At 55.0% G+C, this 25622-nt stretch overlaps 1 protein-coding gene across 6 annotated transcripts in view; it reads right to left on the reverse strand.

Annotated features, from left to right (window-relative positions):
• Positions 1-10193: 10193 nt before the first annotated feature.
• Positions 10194-25622, reverse strand: part of DEPDC5 (DEP domain containing 5, GATOR1 subcomplex subunit) — a 72760-nt gene continuing 57331 nt past the window's right edge. For 4 of the 6 annotated variants that reach the window (XM_044929886.1, XM_044929884.1, XM_044929885.1 and 1 more), the window contains 10 exons: positions 25030-25184; positions 22456-22533; positions 21950-22082; positions 20601-20709; positions 19693-19917; positions 16831-17000; positions 15843-16014; positions 13451-13511; positions 10936-11018; positions 10194-10819 (listed from right to left, as the gene is read on the reverse strand). In XM_044929886.1, the coding sequence (XP_044785821.1) occupies positions 10527-10819; positions 10936-11018; positions 13451-13511; positions 15843-16014; positions 16831-17000; positions 19693-19917; positions 20601-20709; positions 21950-22082; positions 22456-22533; positions 25030-25184 (1479 nt within the window). In that variant the 3' untranslated portion in view covers positions 10194-10526. Of the gene's footprint in view, positions 10820-10935; positions 11019-13450; positions 13512-15842; positions 16015-16830; positions 17001-19692; positions 19918-20600; positions 20710-21949; positions 22083-22455; positions 22534-25029; positions 25185-25622 lie in introns of those variants that run through there. The other 2 variants (XR_006545459.1, XR_006545458.1) reach the window with 1 other exon arrangement.

A 25622-nucleotide genomic window follows, 5' to 3' on the forward strand; every position in this document is an offset into this window, starting at 1 on the left:
TCCATTTTCTATAACCACAGCCAGACAGCCTTTACAAAATTTAAATCTGATCATGTCACCTGATGCTTCCTTAGAACCTTTATGGATGAAAATTGAAATCCTAAACAGGCCCAGGAGGCCCTGCATCAACAGGCTGACACCCCACCTGCAACTTCCTCTTGCCCTGGAGTGTGCTCTGCCCTCTCTGCCTGGAACATCCCCCAACACACTTCCAATCCTTCTAGTTACTCCAGCTCACCCATGAGTTCTCACTTGCTTGGGGAGACTTTCTGACCTCGCTGAATAGGTTGAATCGCTCTGGTTTGGACTTTCCTGGCACCACGAAGCCCTCTGACCGTGGCACTTCACAGTTGCAGGTTTATATTTATTCATGTCATTATTTGATTCATATCTGTAAGCCCTGTCCCACTTGATGTAAGATTTGAGTGGCTTTTTCTTGCTCTCTGCCTGAAACATACGGATGGAAGAATGGATGTGGGTATTGTTGGATGATGGACAGGTGTATGACTGGATGGAAGAATGCTCTCACTTTCCCCGGGTCACTTAGATCTAGTCATATCTCCCTCTATTCTGAGCCGTTCCCATTCATTCAACATGCACCAAGCATCTCTCATGTGCCAGGAATGTGACCACAGAGCTGTGACAGCCCAGGGAAAGAGAGAGTGCTCTGCCCTGGAAGCTTAGGTAATAATAGCTGCTTACTAGACCCATACTTCGGAGAAGGCGATGGCACCCCACTCCAGTACTCTTGCCTGGAAAATCCCATGGATGGAGGAGCCTGGTGGGCTGCAGTCCATGGGGTCGCTAAGAGTCGGACACGACTGAGTGACTTCACTTTCACTTTTCACTTTCATGCATTGGAGAAGGAAATGGCAACCCACTCCAGTGTTCTTGCCTGGAGAACCCCAGGGACGAGGGAGCCTGGTGGGCTGCTGTCTATGGGGTCGCACAGAGTCGGACATGACTAAAGCGACTTAGCAATAGCAGTAGCAGACCCATTCTTGGGCTTCTCTGGTTGTCGGACGATAAAGAATCTGACTGCAATGCAGGAGAACCCAGGTTCCATCCTTGAGTCAGGAAGATCCCCTGGAGAAAGGAATGGCTATCCACTCCAGTATTCTTGCCTGGAGAATTCCATGCACAGAGGAGCCTGGTGGGCTATAGTCTTTGGGGTGGTAAAGAAACATGACTGAGCAAGTAACAACAGACTTAATAGACCGCTGTATGCTCTCCTCCCGGGAAGCTGCCTACCCTTTCCTCTCTACTTGTCCAGCCTGGGAAGTGTCTCCAGGTTCAGTTTAAGTGTTACCTCCTCCCCTGAACACCCGTCCTCAGAAATGCCCCCGGCTCAGAAGTCTGGGCCACTCTTGCAGGGCTTTGTTGGTAAACTGCTACACACGATCCTTTCTCTTTGAGTCTTCTGCTCTCTACCAGAGTCTAAATAAGCTCCCTGGGGGCAGGATTCACCCTCCTGGAAGGTCTCACTCCTTTTTTGAAACCTCATGGGACCCTGAGGGTGACAATGATTACCCCATTTTAAATAGGAATCAGACTTGCCCAAGGTCTCACAGGTAGTAAATGGTGCAACTAGTGCTGGAAGCAGGTCGAATCTAAGACAAAGATTCTTAATTGGTCCCCCTACCCCGGCCCTGGTCTGAATATTTTCTCTCCCAGCCCCTAATGGAGCCGCCCCAGCTGTGCCTGGACAACTGTGATGGGGTGACCCGCTCTATGGTTGAATAATTGCCTGTCAGAAACTATTCTAAGCCTGGGACATGCCCATCTGAAACTGCTCCCCAGTGACCCCAGGATGCAACCAGAACAAACGTGTCTCCTCTTCCACACGGCAGCCCGTCAATAATTCACAGCCGGCTCCTGGGTCTCCCCTGCGTTTCATCCTCTCCATGGAGGGGCTGCAGAGTGGAGAGAGCGTTCACCCCTACTCAGCTGCTGTCCACGGACCAGGAAATTTCAAAAGAAAATTAAGTAGGTAATTTGACAAGTGGTGACATTAAGAGGAAAAAAAAAAAGATGGAAAGAAAACCTATCTCAACCTCCATCACCCTTGTTTCATAAAAGAAAGGGCATCTTGACACACAAAAAAAGGAGGGCAGACAATCTGAGAATTAATTTAGCTTTACAAGAACTCCCTGTAGTGTCCCGATTTTTCTCATTTTGGCACATTCTGGCTCAGACTTGGGGTGGGGGGGACCAGCCCAGAGCTGGAGCCTGCAAGGACCAAGCAATCGAAGGAAACACCATCAGCCAGAAAAACAAGGATATCGGGACCCCAGAGTCACCCTGTTTCGAGAGGGAAGGAAGAGTTGGATATCTGGCCGTGAGCCGGCCAAGCTCAGGGAGCCAGACAGACTTCCCCATAGAGTCGCTGCTTCATGTCCCGTTTCTATCTTGGCCTCGCTGAGCAAAGGCTCTCCTGATGCCTGTGACCTTGTGGGCACCGTGTGGAAGAAGGCAGCCTGCAAGCAGGGGCTGCCCCTGGCCACGCTGTGAGCAAGTGGACCCTCCTGGAAGTCGGGAGGGCTGTTCCTGCTCTGTGGCAGGAGGCTGGTGAGAGAGACCGGTTGGTTCTGCAAAGGCAGCAGATTTTTCTCTCGGGGCAGTTGTGTGTGCAATCCAAAGGCTGTCTCCCCACTCCTTCACTTAATATTTACCGTGTGCAAACACCGTGAGTACAAAGGTGACAGAGGATGACTGCATCTCTGCTCTCGTGGAACTTAGGGTCTCGTAGGAAAGGTGCACATCCACCCAGGGCAGGCGTGCGTGCCTGCTCATGGCTGTGACAAGGGTGGCAGAGAAGTCTCCCCGTGCCAGGGTGGAGGGGTGCAGGAGGGACCCCCTGTCAGGGGTCTCGGGAGGCTGAAGGGCCATGACCAAGTGAGGAGGCCCCAAGCAGGGGCAAGAGGAGAGAAAGGTCATTCCAGGCAGAGTGCCTGGCGTGGGACAAGCAGCAGTTGAACAAAGAACTGACATGAGGGGACTTCCTGGTGGCCCAGTGGCTAAGAATCCACCTTGCAACTCAGGTTCAGTCCCTGGTCGGGGAACTAAGATCTCGCATGCCACAGAGCAACTAAGCCAGTGCAACACAACTAGAGAGTCTGCGTGCCACCATGATATATCCCACATGCTGCAGTTAAGTCCCAGGCAACCAAAAAATAAATACTTAAAAAAAGAAGAAGAATTAACATGAGGTTGGTGTGATTACAGAGGGTTGAACAAGAGGGAAAGTTGTGCAAGGTGAGGCTGCAGAGGGAGGTGGGCCTGCCAGGCTGCTCCCAGGGGTTTGGTCTCTCCCCAAGTGGAATATGAAGCCCCCGGAGGGTGCCATGCAGGCAAATTGGCCAGATAACTCCAGTTATTACCTGGAGGCAGAGAGGAAACAAGAGTTGTGTCTTTCAAGAATCAAACTAGTGCCAATGGTGGTGAAAATCGCAGTAGAGGTAACAGTGGAGAAGGAAATGGCACCCTACTCTAATATTCTTGCCTGGAAAATTCCATCACAGAGGAGCCTGGCAGTACAGTCCATGGGGTTGCAAAGAGTCGGACACAACTGAGCGCGTGCGCACACACACACACACATTCACCTATGAGGTGGGCACTGTTACTACTCTCACTTTACAGTCCGCAAAACCGAGGCCCAGAGAGTTAAGTAACTTGTCCAAGGTCACAAAGCTTGTAGAGGGTAGAGCAGGCAGGTAACTGAGCGACCTCTGAGCACCTTAAGAAATGACTGCAGTAAAGAAATCAAAGGACAGGGGAGTGCCGTCTTGCAGGAGAGTCTGGGGACAGCAACTCAGGATGAACCTGACGTGAAACTCAGGCCCTTGTGTTGGGTTCTGTGATCGGGCACTCACTGAGCACCTACTGCATGCCAGGCACCTTGTTACTGTAAGTACTGAGGCAGGAATGGAAAACAGTCCCCGAACTTACATCCCGCTGAGGAGAGGAGACAGCGCGCGAAGGGGCCAGTGATGTGGGGGATTCCGGTGACGTCAGAGGTTGCGAGGGAGATGATGGAGGCATGACGGGCAGTGGAGGGCAGGGCGAGGGTGTGTCTCTAGACACGGGAGTCAGGGAGGGCAACAGCTGACACCAACAATGAGGAGGCAACGGAGCCACGATCCTGGGAGGAGGATTCCAAGAAGAGGGGAGAGTCGTGCAAAGGCCCTGAGGCAGGAGGGGAGAGTCATGCAAAGGCCCTGAGGCAGGGGAAACCTTGGGGCATCCATGCAGCAGAAAGAGGAGTCACTGCATCTTTCAGAATGAGGAAGAGCAGGTGAAAGAAGCGTTCAGAAGTCCAGGCCCCATATCACCGTGTGGGTCATGGCAAGGAGTTGGGATTCCATCCCGTTGATGGGATGCAGGAGGACCACCCAGGGGCTGCTGCTTCAGATAAAGGTGGAGATGGGAAGAAGGGTCACAGTACATTTTTGCTAATGGATTAGATGTGGGGGTGGAGAGAAGGAACTAAAAGATATCTCCAAGGCTTTCAGCCTGAAAACTGGGCAGATGATGGTTGTTATTGTCATTCAGTTGCTAAGTTGTGTACAACTCTTTGCGACCCCATGGACTGCAGCACGCCACCCTCCTCGGTCCTCCACTATCTCCTTGAGTTTGCTCAAATTCATGTCCATTGAGTCAGTGATGCTATCTAACTATCTCATCCTCTGTCATCCCCTTCTCCTCCTGCCCTCAATCTTTGCCAGCTTCAGGGTCTTTTCCAATGAGTCAGCTCTTCCCATCAGGTGGCCCAAGTGTTGGAGCTTCAGCTTCAGCACCAGTCCTTCCAGTGAACATTCAGGGTTGCTTTCCTTCAGGATGGGCTGCAGATGATGGTACAGTGACTAAAACTGGCACGGCTGTGGGAGGAGCAGGTTTAGGTGGTGCAGGGAGGATGCAGCTAAATCAAGACCTGTGTTTTGTTTTTTTGGTTGCTTCTTTTTGGGGTCACACCACATGGTTTGTGGGGTATCCCTGACCAGGGACAGAACCCAGGCCCTTGGCAGTGCAAACGCAGAGTCCTAACCTGGACCAGCAGGGAATTCCAAAGAGCTGTGTTATGGACACATCCAGCTCGTTATGCTCTCGGGCCAAGAAGGCAGCTGGACAGACAGGCTGGAGTTCGGAGTCAAGGCTAGAGGTCTCAAGTGGAGACTCACAGGCATGCTGATGGTGGTCAGAATTACAGGACCGGGTCACCGGGGGAATGAGACGCAGAAAGGAGGTCGAGGGTGCCTGGGCTGGGATTCTCCAACAGGAAAAGCTTGGACAGCAGCCCAGAGGCCAACAAGGGAGGTCACAAAGGAGACACAAGGAAAGCCCACCCGACCCAGGTCTGCACCAACTACCCTTGTAACCTTGGGCAAGCTGCCCTTCACCTCCAGACCTCAGCTTCCTCTCTGAAACCAGAAAGGGGGCCCCAGCCCCACCCCCACTCAGCACTGAGGTGCCTCCAGCCTGTGGCCCCTTGCCGGATGAAGAAACCGAAGCTCAACCTTGCCCACCTCGCTTCCAGGCCTCCTACAGTCCAGCTTACGTCAGATGAAATACAAAAATATAGCAAAATCCAGCCCAAAGGGCCACCAGCCAAGGGGCGGGTGCCAAAGCAAGATCGTGGTGACCTGGATTAGAATCCAGACTCTCCCACTTGTCAGCTGGGTAACCCCGATCCCCAGAGGGTCCTCATCTATAAAACTGGCCAGTGGTCCCCAGCATGAGGGGTTGTTGCTAGAAAGGAGCCAGGTAGCGAGTAGAGCACCCACGTTGCTCCAGGCATGCGTGCCTCCGGGCCATCTCCTTTCCCCGTCTAGGGAGATTCCTTCCCTGAATCAGAAGAGAGGGGTTCCAGGTGCCTCTACCCTTGCAGGATAATGTGGTCCTGCTGCATTCAGGGCCGGGGCTGCGGGCTCTGCGTCACCCCTGCCGCTCACCTGCAGGCACGTGGCTGCCACGGCAGGAATCAGGCGTCTGCAGAGACCAGCTGGTCAGTCATCTGCTGGATCCTGCCTGGGGCGCCACGGGGACTAGAAGGAGGGAGGGGACATGGGCTCCTGGTCTGGCTGTGGCTATGGACTAGCGCCACTTTCCAGGCATCATTAGCGTGACTGGCAAAGCGCAGTGATGTGACAGCAGGGAAACACTTTAGCAGAGAGCAAGCTGGAGCTCGGGCCAGTGTGTTCAGCCTGATGACGGCTCCTGGCTCGGTGTCTCCTGGAAGCACCCCGGGGGGAGGGCGGGTGGGGGAGGCAGAAACTGCAGCCACTGGAGGCTGGATTCCTGGCCCGGCTCAGTCACAATTAGACTAATGACTCCACTTAGGGGGCACCTCCCCCATGCCAGACGCCGCGCCAGTGCTCTATGTAAGGGCTTGTCAAACCCCTGCAAGGACAGTGAACGTGTTCCTACTGAAAAGATGAGGAAACTGAGGCAGGGGGAGGAGAAAGACTTGCCCAAGGTCCCCCAGCCTTCAACACACCCCTGGAGGATGCACCAAACAGGTAGAACCTTTGTGAAGCCTGTAAGGTCCTTTGTGATCCAGCCTCTGCGACGACATCGTCCCCCACTACCCCTGATGCTTCTTTCTGTCACAGGGTCTCAAGTCTCCTCCAGCCAGGAGCTCCCCTGTTTACTGTCTCTGCCCTTTGCAAGCCCTGCCATCCACCAGGGTTCCATGGAGGAGCCTCCATGAGCCCCATTCTCGGTCAGGTATCTGTCAGATCCCGCACAGTGGCGTCTGCATGGCCTTTGGAGCATTTTTCCCACCTATTTTTATTTCACACCGTCACCATATTTATTTGTGTGGCCTTTGATCGTGCCCCTCTCCCTCCTGTATCCACTCAAAGCCTGGCACATAGATGGGTCTTAATGTAGTGATGGATGGGAAAGTGGAAGCTGAAGGTGTTAACAGTGAATGAGTGAACAAACCACACACACCTCCCTCCTGTAGTGATGGGCTGGCTGTGGCTCTGCCCAGAGACCAACCCCCTTAGAGCCTAAATCATAAAACTGGGTAGAAATAGCATCTTCCAGTCACAGGGATGCTGCCCGAGGCAGCGAGCACAGTGGGAGGTGGACCCCAGCTCCCTGTGTGGGTCCCCACACCAGGCCGGCTCCTCTCTGTCGTCCCCCAGTCTCAGACCCGGGCGGTGCAGCCAGGCGCCCGCTCCTGCAGGAGGCGGTGGTGAGGAGTGGGCCGACTTGCTTCTTGTCTCGCAAGGGGAAGTGTGTCCCATTTCACTTCTGCTTTGAGGCAAGACACATCCTTTGTGTTAGACCACCCTGGAGCGTTCTCATCCTCCCAGCACCAACCGCCAACGGCGGCCAGTGCGGTGGCCAGGCCCTGGGGAGCCCGGAACCCAGCCCACACCCGTGTGTGGGAGTCCAGGCTGGCAGCCCTGTCCTCCCTGCTTCCAGGACGCGGCCGCCCCACCCTGGAAGCCTCTGTGGGCCGCTGTCTCCCACGTCTCCACCCTGGGGTGGCGAATCCTGAGTCCAGTCCTTCCTGTGTGCGCGCGCGCTCAGTAACCCAGGCTGAGTCCCTCCAGTTCCCTGAGGAGCGGGGGTGGGGGCAGGGGTGCTGTCCTCAGGCCCCAGCACCCGGACAGTGGACACACACCGGCTTGGAGGGGTCAAGGTTACCTTTCTTCTGCCTTCTTTCCTTCCCTTCCCAACTGGCTGGTGGTAACCTCTGGGCACATTCAAGTCAGAACTTCTGGATGGGCACAACAGCCCTCGCCCAGCTGCCCTGTACAGAATTATGCCCCCTCTTCTATTTCTGTCGTGCTTTACTCATCTGCTGCCCTCCACCAAGAGCGCAGGGCCGCCTTGGTCCAGCTTTGCATAAATGTTGGCTGAACGAATGAATTCAACCCATTCTAAATGAGCACCCGTGTGGGGTGGGCACCTGCAGTGAGGGTACACGGTGAGGGAGATCTGCTGTTCTCGAAGAGTGTATACACAGCTGGAGAGGCAAGCCACGGGTACCACGAAAGGGAAACACAAGAGCCACCCTGAAAACCAAGCCCCAGGTTGCTTATCCAGGCTCCATTCCCATCCCCCCACCTGGATAAGCAACCTGGGACGTGAGACTCCATTCCCACCAAGGCTGCTGAAGGACCGGGAAGGGGGCACCAGCCTTCTCAGCGCTTGGCTTCCTGCCGGCTGAGAAGGGAAGGTCTGGAGTCCCACAGGCCCCCAGGTTTCACCCAGACTCGAAGCAGAGGAAGGAAGTGCTCAGAGCGCCAGGGGCCTCCGAGAACGGCGCTGCAGCTCCCCTTCTACTCCCACCCCCATGGGGAAGGGGGCGCCTTCTCGGAACACGGGTGTGAGGATCCACGGAGAAACAGGTGGCTCTTGCCGCAGCCATAGAAGTGGGCAGAGGTCAAATGTACGGGCTGGGGGCACTGAGTTCTCCGCGCCTGCACATTCCAGGCCAGGCCTGGGGCCAGCCTGAAGGCAGGGGCTGCCTAGAGCGCTTGCAGGCTGACGTCAGGGGCTTCAGGCCAGAGCCGGGGAGCCTGGGGGAGAGGAAAGGCCCTGCCCACTTCCCACCAGAGCCACATTGCACCTCGGCGGAAAAGTCAGCTGGCACAGAGGGCCCCCAGGATGGAACGGTGGCTGACGCCTGCCTGTCCTAGCTCCCCGGGGAGGGGAGGGGCGCAGGGCAGTGGACAGGGCCTGGCTGGGCTCCGGGGTCCCACAGACCTGATTCCAGCCACGGTCGGCTGTACGGCCTGGGTGTGTGGCCTCGGGGCTCCCACCCTCATCTGGTCATGACAGCGGTTGATAAGATTACAAGATGGAGAGGCGTGGCAAGTGTGCTACACTGTCCAGAACACAGGAACGCACAAGAAATGGTGCCACTATCATTTCACACATCTCAGGTCTTCCAGGTAACCGAAGAGGCCTTTAACCGGTCTCTGCTGTCTTCTCCCCGACTCCTTGCACGTGAGCAGCGCCTCGGTGTCTCAGATGTGTATCGTGTGCTTGTTTCTTGTAGAACCCGAACCTTCCATCTTGTTTTAATGGGTCTCTTCCAACAAACAGGCTTCCCTGGCGGCTCAGACAGTAAAGAATCTGCCTGTAATGCAGGAGACCTGGGTTCCATCCCTGGGTCGGAAAGATCTGGCAGAGAAGGGAATGGCAACCCACTCCAGTATTCTTTTGCCTGGAGAATTCCGTGGACAGAAGAGCCTGGTGGGCTACAGTCCGTGGGGGGTCAGAGGAGTCAGACATGACTGACAGACTTTCACTTCACTTTCCTACGAACGGAGACGGGCTTCTGTGCCTCTCTGATGTAGAACTTGGCAGTGTTGGCCCAGCCTTTGGGGGGGGGTCCTGTGCCTTTGGGGTCCCATACCCTGGGCAGTCCTTGTGGCTCTCCATCTGCCCCTACTGCCATGGAGCCGTCACTTGTCATTCACCCTGCTCCCGAGTCCTCTGCCTTCTGGGGTGTGACCTTTGCTCTGCTTTGGTCTGAGAACCAGATTTCCAGGTGGGTTGGGGCTGCAGGTGAGGTAAGTGGGAAGAAGCCCACAGGAGGGGTCTGGGGGCAGGGCTTCTCAAATGGACCATCGAGAGCTGGGTCACTTGAGCATCACTTACAGTGCAGAGTCCAGAGCCCCCAAATCAGAATCTCCAAGGGAGGCTGTGGAGCCTGCAATTTAAGGCACTCCTGGGCACAGGAGCCTTGAGGAACCACGGCTGGGACTAAGGCGGCCCCTTCTGCTCTGAAGCCCCACTGCCTGAATTCTTGATGCTTCAGTAACGGGATGCATTTCTTTCCCCGCCACATTTTCCACATCCCACCCCCATGTGGTTCTTCATCCCAGGCTCATTTCTACATCCGGGAGGCTGACGGGGGCTGCCCAGGTGTATAGGGGGCCTGTGTGCACCCCCTGCCCCCGGTGCAATCACAGAGCTGGGAAACGTCTCCAGAACTCCCAGCCTCGGACCACCACCCTGTTCCCAATGGGCAGGAGCCAGGAGGCCCTTCTTTCCCTTCTCAGCTCAGAGATGACTTTCAGCGAACTCATAGCCACACGCCCCAGGTGGATTCTGGAGTCCTCCCCAGCGTCCGCGGCCATGTCATCAGCCTCCAGGGCCCCAGCGACGGAGCATGACCACCCGGCCCAGGACGGGGTAGCTGCCGCCGGGGACCAGGCTGGGGACTGAGATGCTGCCCGGGGCATTTTATTCCTGCTTCTGCTCTGTACAGGTATATACAGCGGTATGAGCTTATGGTACATTATTTCACAAAATTATACATCCTGTGAGCACTCCTCCTGGGCGGGAAGTGGCAGATCCCGCTCTGACAGACTGCGGATATTCACGGGGCCGCCCTCAAGCCCGCTCCCGGGGCACAGCGGCTCCTGCAGCTTCCCTCCGGGAAGAGGATGGACGCTGGTGGGGGACAGGCACCCCCACAGCCCCCACCCCCCCGAGCCTGCCCAACTGTCCCGCCTACGAGTCTCACGGGCAGGGGGACGCCAGCCCCAGCCCCCGGCCTGTCACGGGGCGCTGGCGTGCATCTTCTCCAGGCAGCTGGCCCAGAAGGCCACCAGCCGGCTGTCGCGGTTGCCACAGAAGTCTGTGAAGTCCTTCAGCAGCCGGTCAGCGAACCTCTCGTCGCCGGTGGCGCTGGAGCGCCAGGTCTTGGTGAGCATGGTGTTGTAGGCCCAGTTGTAGCCCACGCGCTCCTCGCAGAACAGGGTCTGGCTGGCAGAGCTGGTGGAGTTGCGGCGCCGCCGCGGCTGCCCCGAGAACTTGCGCTTGGAGTAGGGCAGCTGCAGGAACACTGTCCCTGCGGGGACAGGGCCGGGTGGCGGTGCCGCCAGGACGGAGGCAGGCAGGGGACCCCGGGCCAGCCCGTACACACCATCCTACCCCACCCTACACGCCGCGCCCGGGGCGCCTCACCTGTGACATGGATGTACTGCGGCTTGTTCTCGGCTGGGAAGTTGAAAGCGGACGCAGAATACTTATCTTGAACAAACCCAAACCTAAAGGAAGGTCAGGGAGACACGCTGCTGAGGACCTCCTGGGCTGAGTGTGGCTGACACGACCCTCAGGTGGCCCGGCCTGGGACAGGGGACCTGGAAAGTCTCCCATTGGAACGTCCCTGCTGCTCCTCTCCATCCTCACCGCTTCCCACCCTCCGCCGCGCCCACCTTTTCCCCTCAGAGGAGCTGAGAGCCCCTCACCTGCCTGGCCCTCCTTCCTCCAGCCTTCATCCCCCCAGCCACCCCCCTCCATCACACTGGCCCTGCCTCCCTCTCCCCTCCACCACCCCACCCCCGAGACCCTCAGCTCCCCGGGGCAGGCCCTTGTCTTCACTCCACTGAGTTGCCCGGCCTCACTCCCCTTCCTGTCTGGGCTCCTGCTCTAAGTGCAGTGTTTCTCAATAAAGGCTTCACGCTGAGAAATGCCGCAACTGGAGCCATTTTCCTTAAGGCGAGAAACACATGGGGCCCTGCCTCACTCTGTTCTGGAAACAGGCAGGAGGGGCTGTTTTCCAACCATGGCAGGTTCTGTGCCTGGTTGTTCTATTTCCACGAAGCGCATTCATCACAGCTCTGCCTGCTAAGTGCTGTGGAGGACGTGCTGGCGAGTGCGGCCCCTGCCCTGAGTTGAGGGGTTTATGTAACAAGAGCTGTGAGGAGGCAGCACTAAAGCAGGCACAGTCCTGTCTCCTCTCTGGACTGAGCTCTGGGGAGGTGCTGTGTTGCATCCTCGGCAGAAGCTCCCGGTTTCACACAGGCACCTGATAACTCTTTGCTGAAGGACATGTGAAGTCAGATGTGTAGATTAAACCCTCGGCTGCTTGCACCGTGAGCTCATCACCATGAGCCGGTTCTAGCACCTGTGGGCACAGCGCCGGAGTTTGCGCTTCCTCCTCTCAACTTTCCCATCAAGGCTATCTGCTCAGCATGGATCAGCACGACCTGCTGACAAACTCGGCGGGGGTCTTCCTAACAGTAACCACCATCTCCTGGAGGCTCACTGGGTGACAGGAATGTCAGGGAACCCCGCCAACAACCCAGGAGAACACGAAGGCAGAGTAGCTCATGACTCCTCGGCCGGATGCTTGGTGGAGGGGTGGGCGGGGCAGAGGTGAACCAGGCCTGTATGCTCCTTGCATCAAAGTCCTTTCCCACTGACCTCTTCACTCGACTGCCCCGAATCGTACACCCTCCTCCTGAGGGGAGGAAGTCAGGTCCTTGGCACTTATTTCACATCCTTTACCAGGCATCAAAGACAAGGGCAGAGGAAGATCTAAGGCAGGCCTGGGCCAGTTTGGGTGGAAGAGGCTGAACAGTCTGGACTTCATCTTGTGGTTGTGGAGTGTGTGTACAGTGGGGGTGTGTTTGTGCATGATGGGGTGTGTGTACAGTAGGTGTGTGTGTGTGTGTACACGGTGGGTGTGTGTGTGCATGGTGGGAGTAAGCATGGTGTCTGTGTGCATGGTGTGTGTGTGTGCACGGTGTGTGTGTGCACAGTGGGATGTGTGTGCACGGTGGGATGTGTACACATGGTGTGTGGGTATCTGTGTGCATGTGTGCACATGTACAGTGAGAGTGTGTGCATGCACAGTAGGTATGTGCATGTACAGTAGGTATGTGTGTGCACAGTGGGGATGTGTGTGCACAGTGGGGATGTGTGTGCACAGTGGGGATGTGTGTTCATGGTATGTGGGGGTGTGTATGCATAGTGGAAGGGGTGTGCACAGTGAGGTCTGTGTGCATGGTGTGCGTATGTGTACAGGGTGTGAGTGTGTGTGTACAGTGTGTGCGTGTGCATGGTGGGTGTGGGTATGCACAGTGGTGTGTGCACGGTGGGTGTCTGTGTGCATGGTAGGGGTGTGTGTGTGCACGGTGGGGCTGGGACAGCTGAAGGCACCTAAATAAGGTGATATGACCCTAAAAGCAGCACAGGAGGCTTTGATTTTCTATGGTTAACACAAGGCAGCCACCAGACACTGAGCTAGTGACATTCTGGAGACAGAGCTGGACTGGCCTGAGCCTAGGACAGGCCTTCCTTGGTACACATAGTAGATATCAGTAAGTAGCCACTGAATGTATCTATTGCTTTTTAAGTGTTCATTGTCTTCTCAACATGGGTCAAAGGGCTCCTGAAAAATTCTACAGGTTTTCATCTCCTGGCAAGTTTGGCTCTGGGTGGAGGCTGAGCAGACAGCTCTCTGCTCTCCCACCAACACGAATGAGAGGGAATCAGGCCTAAAAAACCCCTCAGCTCCAGGAACTGGACAGGAAGTGCTCATCTCTGGAACCGCAGCAGAGGGACCCGTCGGAGATACGCAGTAAATCTGTCCTTGGTGGACTGGCTCTGTCTCCCAGGAAAGGGAATGGACTAGCTTCATTGTTTGAGACAAACACCGAGGCCTCCCCATGCTTCCTTCTTGCTAGGAACAAACCTGTGTGCAATGGCTTCCTGGAAAAGGTGCATTCGGTCCCAGTATGTTTCTGGTTCAAAGCCTGAAAGGAAAAAAAGAATAAACACTGAGTTGCTATTCCAAGGTTTGCAATCATCCCTGGGTCCAGCCTCCGTGATCCCTTACTACTCTTGGCAATTCTCCCACCTTGAGCCCGAGCTCTGCTTTTCCACACCACCAGCTTTCAGAAGGACTGGCCTCCACCCCAAGGAGGGACGTCCTAAAGAGAATGACAGCCCCCAAGCTCCATCAAGGTCTAGAGAGGGGAGGAACACAAGTCCTCAGTGACCCGCGTGAGCTGCCAGAACTTGCTATGAGACTCATTCTAATGAAGTCTATGCCAAAAGCATAAAGGAGCAGGATATTAAATCCAAGCAAAGGACAAGCTTTAAGTGCATGCTATTTGCTTCCAAGGAGAGAAAAACGATTTACCAATCTTCCAGTTTAGGGGTGGGGAAACTGAAGCAAATCAATATAAAAATGGTTTTTGGAAAAGTGATCAGCCAGGGAGGGGAGTGGCGTGGGGTAAACGGGTGCCCGCCCCCACCGCCGACTTCATGCTGCAGCCTGGCTGGCGTGAGAGGAGCAGGGCAAGGAGGTGGCAGGGCTGAGGCAGTTGTCACACGGCCGAGGCCATGGGCTGGGGCTGCTCTTAAGGTCGCATGCTGAGCGCAAGAGCAGCAACCACTCAAGACGGTGTCCCAGAGGCCAGGGGCGCCTGCAGGGGCTTGACTGCTCTTTCCTTCTTTGGAATTTTATATGTATGATAGATGTGAGGATTCTGGGTAACCAAAGAAAGAAAAAAAAAGACCTTGGCTTTTAATGGTAAAAACAAGACACAGCACGTTCTTGTCATGTTTTTAAGATGTTGAATTCCTTATCAGAAGGGGAGAGGACAGGAGCAGAGATGGCACAGAAGCAAGAAAATCGATTTTCAGATTCAAGTCCTTATTCCTTTCAACTAGGATGCCTTTCTTTCCGTTGTAACCATGGCAACCAACAGAGGATGCTGGTCTTGCAGACTGGGTTACAACTGGCAGGGAGAACCATCAGCTCATCCGGGGCCAGCCCTGTGAGCACTCCTGCCCAGTTACAGCAAAGGTGGGAGACCCCAGAAGAGTCTTTGGATGGTGCGGGTGAAGATCTCGCCTTCTCCGCAACACATTAACAACAGCAGTAGGAGGCAGTGCCTGGCTTAAAGTCATCAGACACGGATATAATCATCTGGCATTTCAGGAGTGCAGAAGACGGTCCCTCTGCAGCCATACCACAGGAGGAAACAAGAGCGTGGGGGGTGGGGGGAAGTCATAAACTCTAAGGATCACGGGATCTATGGCCTCCAGGGGTCATGCAGCTCGCCTGGATCCCCAACTACTGCTTAAAATGCTGTCTGTACAAAAGTGTCTTCCAAGATGTAAAAAACATACAGATGTACCTTCAGAACAAAAGTTCTTTGCACCCCGGCATGAGGGTGGGGGAGAACGGTTCTCTGCCACCAAGTACGCCACAGACTCACGAGAACTCAGGGAAAAGCACCTCCTTTGCCTCAAAGGTTTCTTCTTCCACAATGATCATTTCTACACCTAGGAAGCTAAAGGGCTTGGATCACCAGCAGTGACTCCAGCTTTTCCTTATAAAAAGGTCACCTGTGAGCTTATGGGACGCTTTGCAGGAACTAAGAATATGCTCACTGCAGTGTGCTTGGTGGTGAAAAGTCCGTGCCGTGTGAACGCAGCTCACCCCTCGATCTGTGCACACCTGCCCCTGGAGTCAGGCGGGTGAGGCTGGCCCCGTGGGCTCCGTTCTGGGGGAGGGCTGGGACCAGGGGCCCCTCGTCCTCCTGCTCTGCCTTCCTGTGCTGTGGGACTGGAGCCCTCCGGGTACTGAGGCGCCTCAGCCGTGCACACAGCGCACCATGTCCCGCTCTGCTTTCGGAGCCTCCCCTCTCCAGCCCTGCAGCGTGGAACAGCAGGTGCAAGCCTCCCGTGCAGCTCAGCTTCCTGCCACCCACGCCAGTCAGGCTGGAGTGGAGAGAGGAGGGCACGGGAGAGCCCAAACAGCAGTGCCCCTCCTACCCACCATGCTACCCCGGCCGCACGAGGGTCTCCCTGAGCTGGCAAGGCAGCTCTGGCCAGAGTCATTTGAGAAACAAGGCCATCTGAGGCTCAGAGACATTAGGTGACTTGTCCAGGGCTGGCCAGCCACTAAGTGAAGAAACCAGGATTAAATGCTGGTCCCTCGCCAGAAGCCCCTTCTTTTCACCACCCACGAAAAGCTGAGCTCCCTCCTGGCGCCTCGGGAGGCAACCCTGGCGGGTGGGGCAGGGGGCGGGCTCTGTGCAGGTGACAGCCCTCGGGAGGCGGGTGTCTCTTACTGTCAAACAGGTGCTCGCTGCCCTCCTTGAGCAGGCAGCTGACGTTGAGTGGGATGAACAGCTGGGCTCGGAGCGGGTCGCCGTACAGGTAACTGGGCAGAGCAAAGGGCCCCTCCAAAACCGGCACCAACAAAAAGCCACAGGAGGTGGCCTTGCGATGCCAACCTTGGACCTGGTGGGAAGCACAGAAACACAGAGTTTCCTGTTATGCACAACTTTTTTTTTTTCCTATACCAAGCAGCATGGCAGAATCTTAGCTTTCCAGACCAGGGATCAAACCCGAGCCCCCCTGCAGTGGAAGTACCGAGTCTTAACCACTGGACTTGCCAGGGAAATCCCACATATGTTAACGTTGTTTTAAGAAACAACGTTATTTTAAAAAACCTTCCCCCCAAAATGAGGCAAAGCCAATTAAAAAAAAAAGAGGCCGACTTATTTATACAGAAGATACATAGGTGACAGGAAATTCTCAGAAAATTATCTGTTAAAAAAAAAAAGTGACAGGGCCTCTACCTGCACAGAATGTCTCCACGGTACCAGTAAAGTGTCAGGGCAGCAGATGGAAGTTCCAAAGAACAGGGGAGGGTGGGAGAGAGCGTTACTTTTTGCTCTACACCAGGGATTCTCAACTGGGGCAATGCCCCCCTCCCCAGGGACACTAGCAAAATCTGGAGACATTTTTGGTTGACACAGGAAGGGGAGGCACTGTGGGCAGAGACCAAGGATGCTGTTGGTCTCTACATCCTACAGCGCACAGGCCAGGCCCCCTACTCCTGACAGAACAACCCGTCCTACATGTCAGGAGCCCCAGGGCTCAGACACCCCCTGATCTACACCTTTTCCGACTGTTTGAGTTTTTCACAGTGTTTAATTTTTTGAGAGAGGCTATTGCAACGGTCCAGGTGAAGGTAACAGGAGCCTGAACTGAAAACAGTTGTTTAAGGGATGAGAGTCCCTACACAGGCCCAACCACACACAGGGGGCTCACCATCTCAAAGAGCACGGCGGCGGTCACAGCCATCCAGTGCAGCTTGATCTCGAAGGCCGCGTTCAGAGAGAAGTTGCCATGGTAGTAACAGCTGCACCACTCCAGCCGGTCTGTGCGGTTGTTCACGTCCACGTCCAGGGTCACGGTCCTCTGCTCCGGGACAGTGGCGGCTATGTCCGCGTGCAGGCGGGGGAGGCCCGGGGAGGGAAAGGAAGGCAGAGGGTGAGGAGCAGCAAACAGCCGAGCACATCGACCTGAAACCGCAGGGTCGAGACGCTTTCTGGAGATCGTCTAGTCCAGGGCTCGGAAAATGTTTGCTATGAAGGTCCAGGTAGCAAGTATTTTAGGTTGTGCAGCTATAAAGTCTCTGTTCTCACTACTCAATGCTGCTGTTAAGAGTGCAAAAGCAGCCAGACATTACCTAAATGAATGAGCACACTGTGTTCCAATAAAACTTTATTTACAAAAACAGGTAGATTTTTAGGGCAGTGAGACTACTCTGTGTGATACTATAATGGTGAGTGCTGCTGCGCTGTGCTAAGTTGCTTTGGTCACGTCCAACTCTTTGCGACCCTTTGGACCGTGGACTATAGCCCGCTAGGTTCCTCTGTCCATGGGATCCTCCAGGCACGAACACTGAGTTGCCCTGCCCTCCTCCAGGGGCTCTTCCTGACTCGAGGACAGAACCCGCATCTCCTATGTCTCCTGCATTGGAAGCAGGGTTCTTCACCACTAGCGCGACCCGGGAAGCCCCATAATGGTGAGTACATGTTGTTACACATTTGTCTAAACCCATAAAAGGCAGAACACCCAGAGCAGACTTGAAGGGAAACCATGGACCTGGTTGATAATGATGTGCTGGTGTAGGGTCATTGACTGTAACAAACATCCCACTTCAGTGGGATATGTTGATGGCAGGGGAGGCAGGGGCGGGCAGGGAGTATACAGAAGCTCTGTACTTTCTGCTCAATTTTGCTGTGAACCTAAAAGTGCTCTAAAACCAAAGTTATTCTAAAACAAACAAATGAACAAATAGGCCTGTTTGTTCATAGCTTGCCTCCTCTAATCTAATCCAGCCCCAGATCTACAGATGAGGAAACAGCAGCCCATGGAGGGGAACTGCCCTGGCCAAGATCAGAGTCAGAACCTCAGCCAGGCTGAGCCCCAGAGCTTCCGATTCCAGAGACCAAGCAGCCTAGACCAGAGTGAGGAGGGGGTGTTGCTTTTTGGTTTCAACCCAGGAAGGCAATAGTTCTATAATCTTTTCTCAAGAAATGGAAACTCTTACTGAAATCTAATGCTCTATCCCAGGCTTCCCAAGTGGCCCTAGTGGTAAAGAACCCTCCTCAATGCTGGAGACACAGGTTCGATCCCTGCGTTGGGGAGACCCCTCTGGAGAAGAAAATGGCAACCCACTTCAATATTCTTGACTGGAGAATCCCCACGGACAGAGGAGCCTAGTGGGTCACAGTCCATGGTGTTGCAAAGAGTCAGACATGAATGAGCATATATATGCAATGCCCTGTCCCAGTGACTGGGTGCTGCCCACTGATGCCAGGTCAGCACCAAAGTAGCTCATCTGATCTGGGCTCCTGCTCACAAATCCTTCTCAACCAAGATGGGTGTTTTAGAGACGGGTCAGACATAGAGCTCCTGACCAAAGGCCTGAAGCTGGCTCAGAAGTAAACAAAAGCCAGGGCTCCGCGCTGTCTTTCTGGGTGAGGCCGGACCCGGGGCTTCTATAAACTGAGATCAGCCCCGTTTCCTCTCTCCCCCTCGAATCCAGTGGCATTTCTCCATGGGCAGCAGCCCACTCTAACAATCATGCGAGCTCCTGAAATAGTAAGAGTGTTTTCCCAAAAAACATGCACACATGAAAGATTCCGCCTGGTTCCAGAATTATCGAACCCCTGACGCCCAGGGTGTTCCTGAAGAAACTGTCAAGAACCAAAATGATAACACTTCTCCCAGAAGCAGAAACCCTAACAAAGGAGTAAGCGCAACACACGGGGCCCGGCGCCCATGCCCTGGGGGGGCCTTGGTGATGGGTGGTGCCCTGCCCCTACCTCTCACACAGGGCACTGGCCATGCTGGCTCTGAGTGACTCCGACAATCTGGAAACCAGCAAGGTTTCCATTCCACCAGCCAGGCAAGAACTCGAGTTAGCCGGGCACTTCCAGGCTGACCAGGTAGAAAGAGGAATTTCACTGGAGTCTGGCCTGTGTTATGTTTGTTCCCCTCCTCCTGGGGGGTTTTCGGGGTTGCTCCAACCTGCCTGTGAGGGGAATCTCATGACACTTTGCCTAGAACTCATATCTCAACTCATCAGTCTGGTTCTCATAATCAGGTCACCACCATTGAATAAGCATGTATTCACCCCACCTTAGGGAAGGGTCCTGGGGTGCATGCCCCAAGGTAAGCACATTTAGTGGGGAGGACAGACGGGAGGTCCATGCTCAGAGTGAGTGCCTGGAATGGACCACCCCTGAGACCCCTTCCTCTTCTGAGGTCCTGAGATGCTCTGGTGTGGGGACAGCCTCTGGCAGGGGTTAAACCAGCAAAGAATAGTCGCTCACACCCGCTGTGTCCTGACCCCCACCCCCTGGGAAAAGTGACCACACTGTCTGTCTGGTCCATGCAGGACTAGCGCCGGGCCCTGATCTGACAACTGCGGAGCCCCGCTGGTTGGCTGGGACAGTGATGCGCGTGCTCCACTCAGCCGGTGGAAGCTGCACAGGAACCCACAGCATTGACAGTCGCAGCATGACAGCCACGGCGGCCCTAACCCTGGTTCCCACGGCATCGCCCTTCTGGCTGGCTACGCGCCAGCACTCCCCGGGCCCCACCGGCCCAAGCACCTACCCAAGAGCGCGGCAGCCTGGCTGCGGCCCCCGAAGCTGCGGCTGAAGGAGCTGTGCCTGCTGGCGTAGGAGGCTGGCCGGCTGGGCAGCCAGGGCAGCAGGAAGGCGGGGATCTCTGAGTGCAGGAGCTCCTCCGCCACGAAGGCCACCTCGAACCACTTGCGCTGGAAGCTGGCGAAGTCGTCCACTGCCGTCGTGTGCCAGGTGGTGGGCTGCTGCACAGCCACTGCGGAGGGCGGTGGGGGGGCCCTCAGCACGGGTGCCTGTGTTCTCACCGATTCACGCCTGACGCAGTGAATCTGAAAACACGGCGCTAAGAAGCCAGCCATGAAAGGCCGCGGAGGCCGTGAGGCCACTTGGGTAGAAATGTCCAGAACAGGCCAGCCTTTAGAGACAGACAGCTGACTGGTGGCCAGGGCCTGGGTGAGGCAAAGTTTGGGAGGGAGCACCCGTGAGAATGGGGTTTCCCTTCAGGGTGATGAAAAGGTCATGGAAGTAGACAGAGGTAGTGGCTACTCGACACTGTGAGCCCTATGTGCCACTGAACTGTCCCCTTTAAAATGCTTAGTTTGGGGGAACTTCCCAGTGGTCCAGTGGTTAGGCACTTTCACAGTGGTGGTCCTAGGTTTAACCCTTGATCGGGGAACCAAGACACCACAAGCCACGTGGCATGACCAAAAAAAAAAGGCAAAAATAAATAAAATGGTTAGTTTCATGTTACATGACCTCTATTTCAATTAAAAAACTATTTTATCCTCCGGTGTTGCTCAAGTAAGTACAGATGCTCAGCGAGGTTGACATGTCCATCAACCAAGGGGACAGCATCACACAAGGAGCCTAAGAAGCCCTATAGTTGGAGGGGGCGCATTGCCAGGAAATACCTGCTTCGTAGGCAATAGTCAGCCTCACCTCGCTCAGGATCTCTGTCCATCACAATCTTGTAGAAATAGAAGCCGTAGATGAAGGTCCGCCAGGCTTCACCAGAGGCGTGTGTGATGAGCTGCTCTTCCAGCATTTTCTAGGAGGAAAGTCAGCAAAACTCTGAAATTCCTGCAGGGGAACCCCTCAGACCCCTCTCCTCGCCACCAGCTATATCGGATGCACTGTGTTAAACGCTGTGCCTGATACAGATTACATTATAAAATGCAAACGCATAACACAGTGTCATTAGATATTTCAAACACACAGACAAGTACAAAGAAAACCCAGGTCATACCATCAGCCACCTTCGACTAATTTAACTTTTTGCTGCTGCTACACTGCTAAGTCACTTCAGTCGTGTCCAACTCTGTGCGACCCCATAGACGGCAGCCCACCAGGCTCCCCCATCCCTGGGATTCCCCAGGCAAGAACACTGGAGTGGGTTGCCTTTCCTTCTCCAATGCATGAAAGTGAAAAGTAAAAGTGAAGTCGCTCAGTCGTGTCTGACCCTCAGCGACCCCATGGACTGCAGCCTACCAGGCTCCTCCGTCCATGGGATTTTCCAGGCAGGAGTACTGGAGTGGAGTGCCATTGCCTTCTCCAGACTTAAAGAGATTTTTGTTTAAGATCCTGCAAGCCATGCAGCGTAGCCAAAGAAAACTAAACAAAACTTTAAAATCTCTATGGATTCTCCCATGTCTCACTCCCTTCTTCTCTATCCAGAAATAAATGGTTAGTGTAATATAATTCTCATGTATGTTTTTAATAATTTCATTATATGGACACATATCGGTCAAACGTCACTGATTCTCCATGGGGGCCTCTGTGTGGACAGGACGGTGTGCACTGACCTTTCCCTTGCCCACTTCTCGAGTTTAATCCCAGTTCCGAACGATGTCATTAAATTCAGCAAGGGCTGCCTCAGTGCCTACCACATGCCAAGCAATACTCGGGCACTGGTGTCGTGGAAACACATGGTCGGAGCTGCCCTGTTCTCAAGGGGCCCGGTCAGGGCAGAGGATGAATGAGATGCAGACAGACCACACTCGGCTGTTCCCGGTGCTCTGGGAAGAGCAGGGAGCCAGGAAGGCGCTGAGGCAGAGAGAAGGCTTTGCCTGGGCACTTTTCACAGGGACTCCCCTCCGAGGGTCAGAAGTATAGATTCTGCCCAAAACACCTCAGTGCACATGGCAGATCCTGCCTAACGTTTAAGTCAGGTATAGAAGTGCCTTTCAAAGCAAGATGGGCCCGTGAGGCATCGGTCGGCCCCTCCCCGCCCCGTGGTGTCACCTGCATGATGTCAATGGCCATGGCCCCTCTCCGCCCCGTGGTCTCACCTGCATGATGTCGATGGCCATGGCCTGCGTCTGTACCCCCTCCACGTTGTTCACCAGCCAGTGCACCACCTCCGCGCTGATGAAGCAGCTCGGCGACAGGCCCTTCTGCTCAGGGAGCAGCTGGACACCTGTCCTGAGTTCCAAGGAGGCAACAAAGAGAGAGAGAAGGTAAAAAAAGAAGAGATTCCCCCACTGAAGTGAGGACTCTCACAGTGCAATCTCTCCCTACTCTTCCCAGACCCAGAGAAATCCCTGTGGCGGGATAAGAAGGTGTGACGGGGGAAAGGAGAAGCGGGAGGGGAAGACTTGGCCTTCAGAATACCTGTGACTCAACCACTGTAGTCCCGCTTTACAAACAAGGTAACAGGGCTCAGAGAGGTCACGTAACTTGGCCAAGGCCACACAGCTGTTGAGGAGTCAGGTATAAACCCACCAAACCCCACTGCCTGAGCGGCACCCTGGCTCATGCCACGGGATCCTCTGACCCCCTGCATTCAGCCACTTACGAGGGGTGCTTCATGGCCTCCAGGATCTCCACCAGGGTGGAGGAAGATGTCAGAGAGCTGGCCGCCAGTTGCTGAGCGCTGCAAAAAGAGAAGGAAGCCAGGATGATCTGGACACTGAAGACACTGAAGCAAAGTATGGACAGCTACATCCTAGGGATATCTCAGCGGGGCTATCCTGCTTCCAAAGCGTGTGTGTGTGTGTTAGTCGCTCAGTCATGTCCAACTCTTTACAACCCCATTTACTGTAGCCCACCAAGCTCCTCTGTCCATGGAATTCTCCAGGCAGGAATACTGGAGTGGGTTGCCATTTCCTTCTCCAGGAGATCTTCCCAACCCAGGGATTAAACACCGCAGGCAGATTCTTTTCCATCTGAGCCACAAGGGAAGCCCTTTCCAAATAAGTGTGTGTGTGTGTGTGTGTATAGATATGTATTTAAACCCCATCCTTGGGTCCCCGTGTCCCCCAGGGACTATATACGACATCATGGCTGCCCTCAAGCTGGGCTGGTTGGGCTGATCTGATAAACCTATTTGTGGGGCAGAAACAGAGACTCAGATCTACAGAACAGACTTACAGACCCAGCGAGGGCAGAAGAGGGTGGGATGAATTGAGACAGTAGCACTGAAATATACACAGTACCACATGTGAGATACTTAGTTAGCTAAAGGGCAGGTGCTCCGTCACACAGAAGGCTCAACCCGGTGCTCTGAGACCATCTAGAGGGGTGGGGTGGGAGGGAGCTTCAGGAGGGAGGGGACCTGGGTACACCTATGATGCCTCACGTGGCTGCAGGGCAGAGACCAACACGACACTGTAAAGCAGTTACAGATAGTTATCCTCCAATTAAACAAATTTATTTTAAAAAAAAAAGAATTCAAAGTGGTTTTGTGTCCTAACTTGCTTCCTTTAACAAGCATCTCCCCTTTGAATAATCTATGTCAGGCCCAACCACTTCCAAGATATTTCCCTGGAGGGAAGCTCTGGGCCTCCCACACACCACATCCTTCTTCCCTGGTGCCTCAGCGGTAAAGAATCTGCCCGCAGTGTGGGAGCTGCAGGAGGCGAGTGTTCGATCCCTGGGCTGGGAAGATCCCTTGGAGGAGGGCATGGCAACCCACTCCAGTATTCTTGCCTGGAGAATCCCCATGGATAGAGGAGAGCCTGGTGGGCTACAGTCCAGGGGGTCACAGAATTGGACACGACTGAGCAACTCAGCACGCACAGAAGCACCAGGTACTGTGGTCAGAGCACGGGGGCCAGAATCCCATGGTCATCACCACCAGTGGGAGGGCCTCTGGTTTCCCTTGGCTTCAGTTTCCCCATCTATAAGCTGGGAGGGACACTGTTCCTGTCCTCCAGGGTTGCTGAGAGGTTAACGTGTGTAAAATACTGAGCAAGGACTGACACCCACCAAGTCCAAAGCAGTCAAAGATACTAAACACAACAGTAACAGCCACCCTTTTGAACTTGGAGACGTGAAAGATGCTGGTGAAGGGGACTTCCCTGGCAGTCCAGTAGCTAAGACTCCGAGCTTTCAATGTATGAGGCACAGGTTCAATCCCTGGTTGGGGAACCGAGATCCCACATGCCACATGGTACGGCCAAAAAAAAAGAACTGGTGAAGGTCAAAGAGCCAGGAGGCATCAAGGGTCCACATTTGAATCCCATCTGCCTGCTCCCAGTGCCCAGAGCTATCCATCACCTGCTGCGCGAGCTCTTCCTTGACGATATGACGGATCATAAAGATGCTGAATACTCAGCAACTGAACCCAGGTCCCTGGGCACAGGACACACAGGCACAGGTCACACCAAACCTGGGGCTTATCCGGAAGCTCCTTAACCTCCACCCCCTCCCTGGGTGCCCCTGTCTTGGTCTCCTCTTCCTACTTGGTGGGTCCAGGACCCACCAGAGCATTTCAGAACCTCAGGGGTTAAAGGAGCCTTTAAAGAAAGACCCTGGAAGTGAACTTCCTTCCAATGCCTGAGTCCCTGTGACAAGCATTTGGACAGAGGCCACCCCGTCGTGTGAACATCATCAGCGGCAGAGCTTGGTTCCCTGAGGCAGGACCAGCTGCCTGGGGCTCTCTGCCGTGAGATGGAGTGTGTTCTCTGTAATTCAGCCAGGCGTTCTGATTCGTGTAGGTCCCGGCCTTCTCCAGCCTAGACATTCCCAGTTCCTCTTCCAAAAGCAGAAGAGAACCTGCTGTTCTACCCTCGTGAGCGACAAGGAAGCAGAAACGTGCATGCCTTTCCTGTGCCCCGGAGCTGAAGCGTCCACCGGGCTTGGTGGGGACGTGGGCCTAGAGACACTAGAGGCCAGACGAGCCCAGATCCCGCACAGCACCTGATGTGGTGTCTCTACAGGAGCCTGTGAGGAGGGCAGGGCACGGACCACCAGCCCCGTCGGAAGGTGCCAGTGAGGACTGACTGGTCTGGGCTCCCAGACATAACTCGTAGCCGAGTTAGAACTCCGGCCCGAGATCCAGACCCCCGGCCTCTGCGGCCTCTGAGGTCAGAGCATCCCCACCGCCCAGGAGCACAAGTCTCATCCTGAATCTCATCCTGAGTCTCACCCGCTATCGCTGGAGTTTGCGGAGGGGAAGCCCTGTTCCCCCAAGCTCTGCGAGTTCCCGAAGGTCTGGCTGTTGCCCCTGTCCACAGACTGGCCTGTGCTCACCCCCAAGCTGCTGCCGTCCAGCACCGGGGCGGCCGTCTGGTCCAGAGACACCTGCAGGAGATTTAAAAGTTAATGCCAAAACCCAAAAACCTTTCAGGCTGTTCACATGTACGGTCCTTCCTGTCCCTCTCCTTCCCAGTCCCTGCTGGTCCCTGGGGGAAGAGCTAAAGCATCCAGGGACCACCCCCCACCAGGCATGCACCCCCTTCCATCAGAGTAGGGGGAGTTCATGCACCCCAAACGGAGGCCATGGGAGGCCACTGTGCACAGTGAACCCCCCAGACCAGCACCTGACTCAAACCACAAGGTTTACACTAAAGAAAACCCCCAGAGGAGGAGTGAAGAAGCTGGTGTCATCCCCCAGGGCTGGGAGGAGGGAGACAGCACGGAGACAAGCAGCTCTGCCCCCCAGCCCTATCCTCCTCGCCCACGTCCGTCCCGGGTGCGGTCAGTCTTCTTGTTTATCCAGGTTCACACGTCAGGCACACC

The sequence above is a fragment of the Bubalus bubalis genome, chromosome 17 (assembly GCF_019923935.1).
Source record: "Bubalus bubalis isolate 160015118507 breed Murrah chromosome 17, NDDB_SH_1, whole genome shotgun sequence".
Taxonomy (NCBI): Eukaryota; Metazoa; Chordata; class Mammalia; order Artiodactyla; family Bovidae; genus Bubalus; species Bubalus bubalis.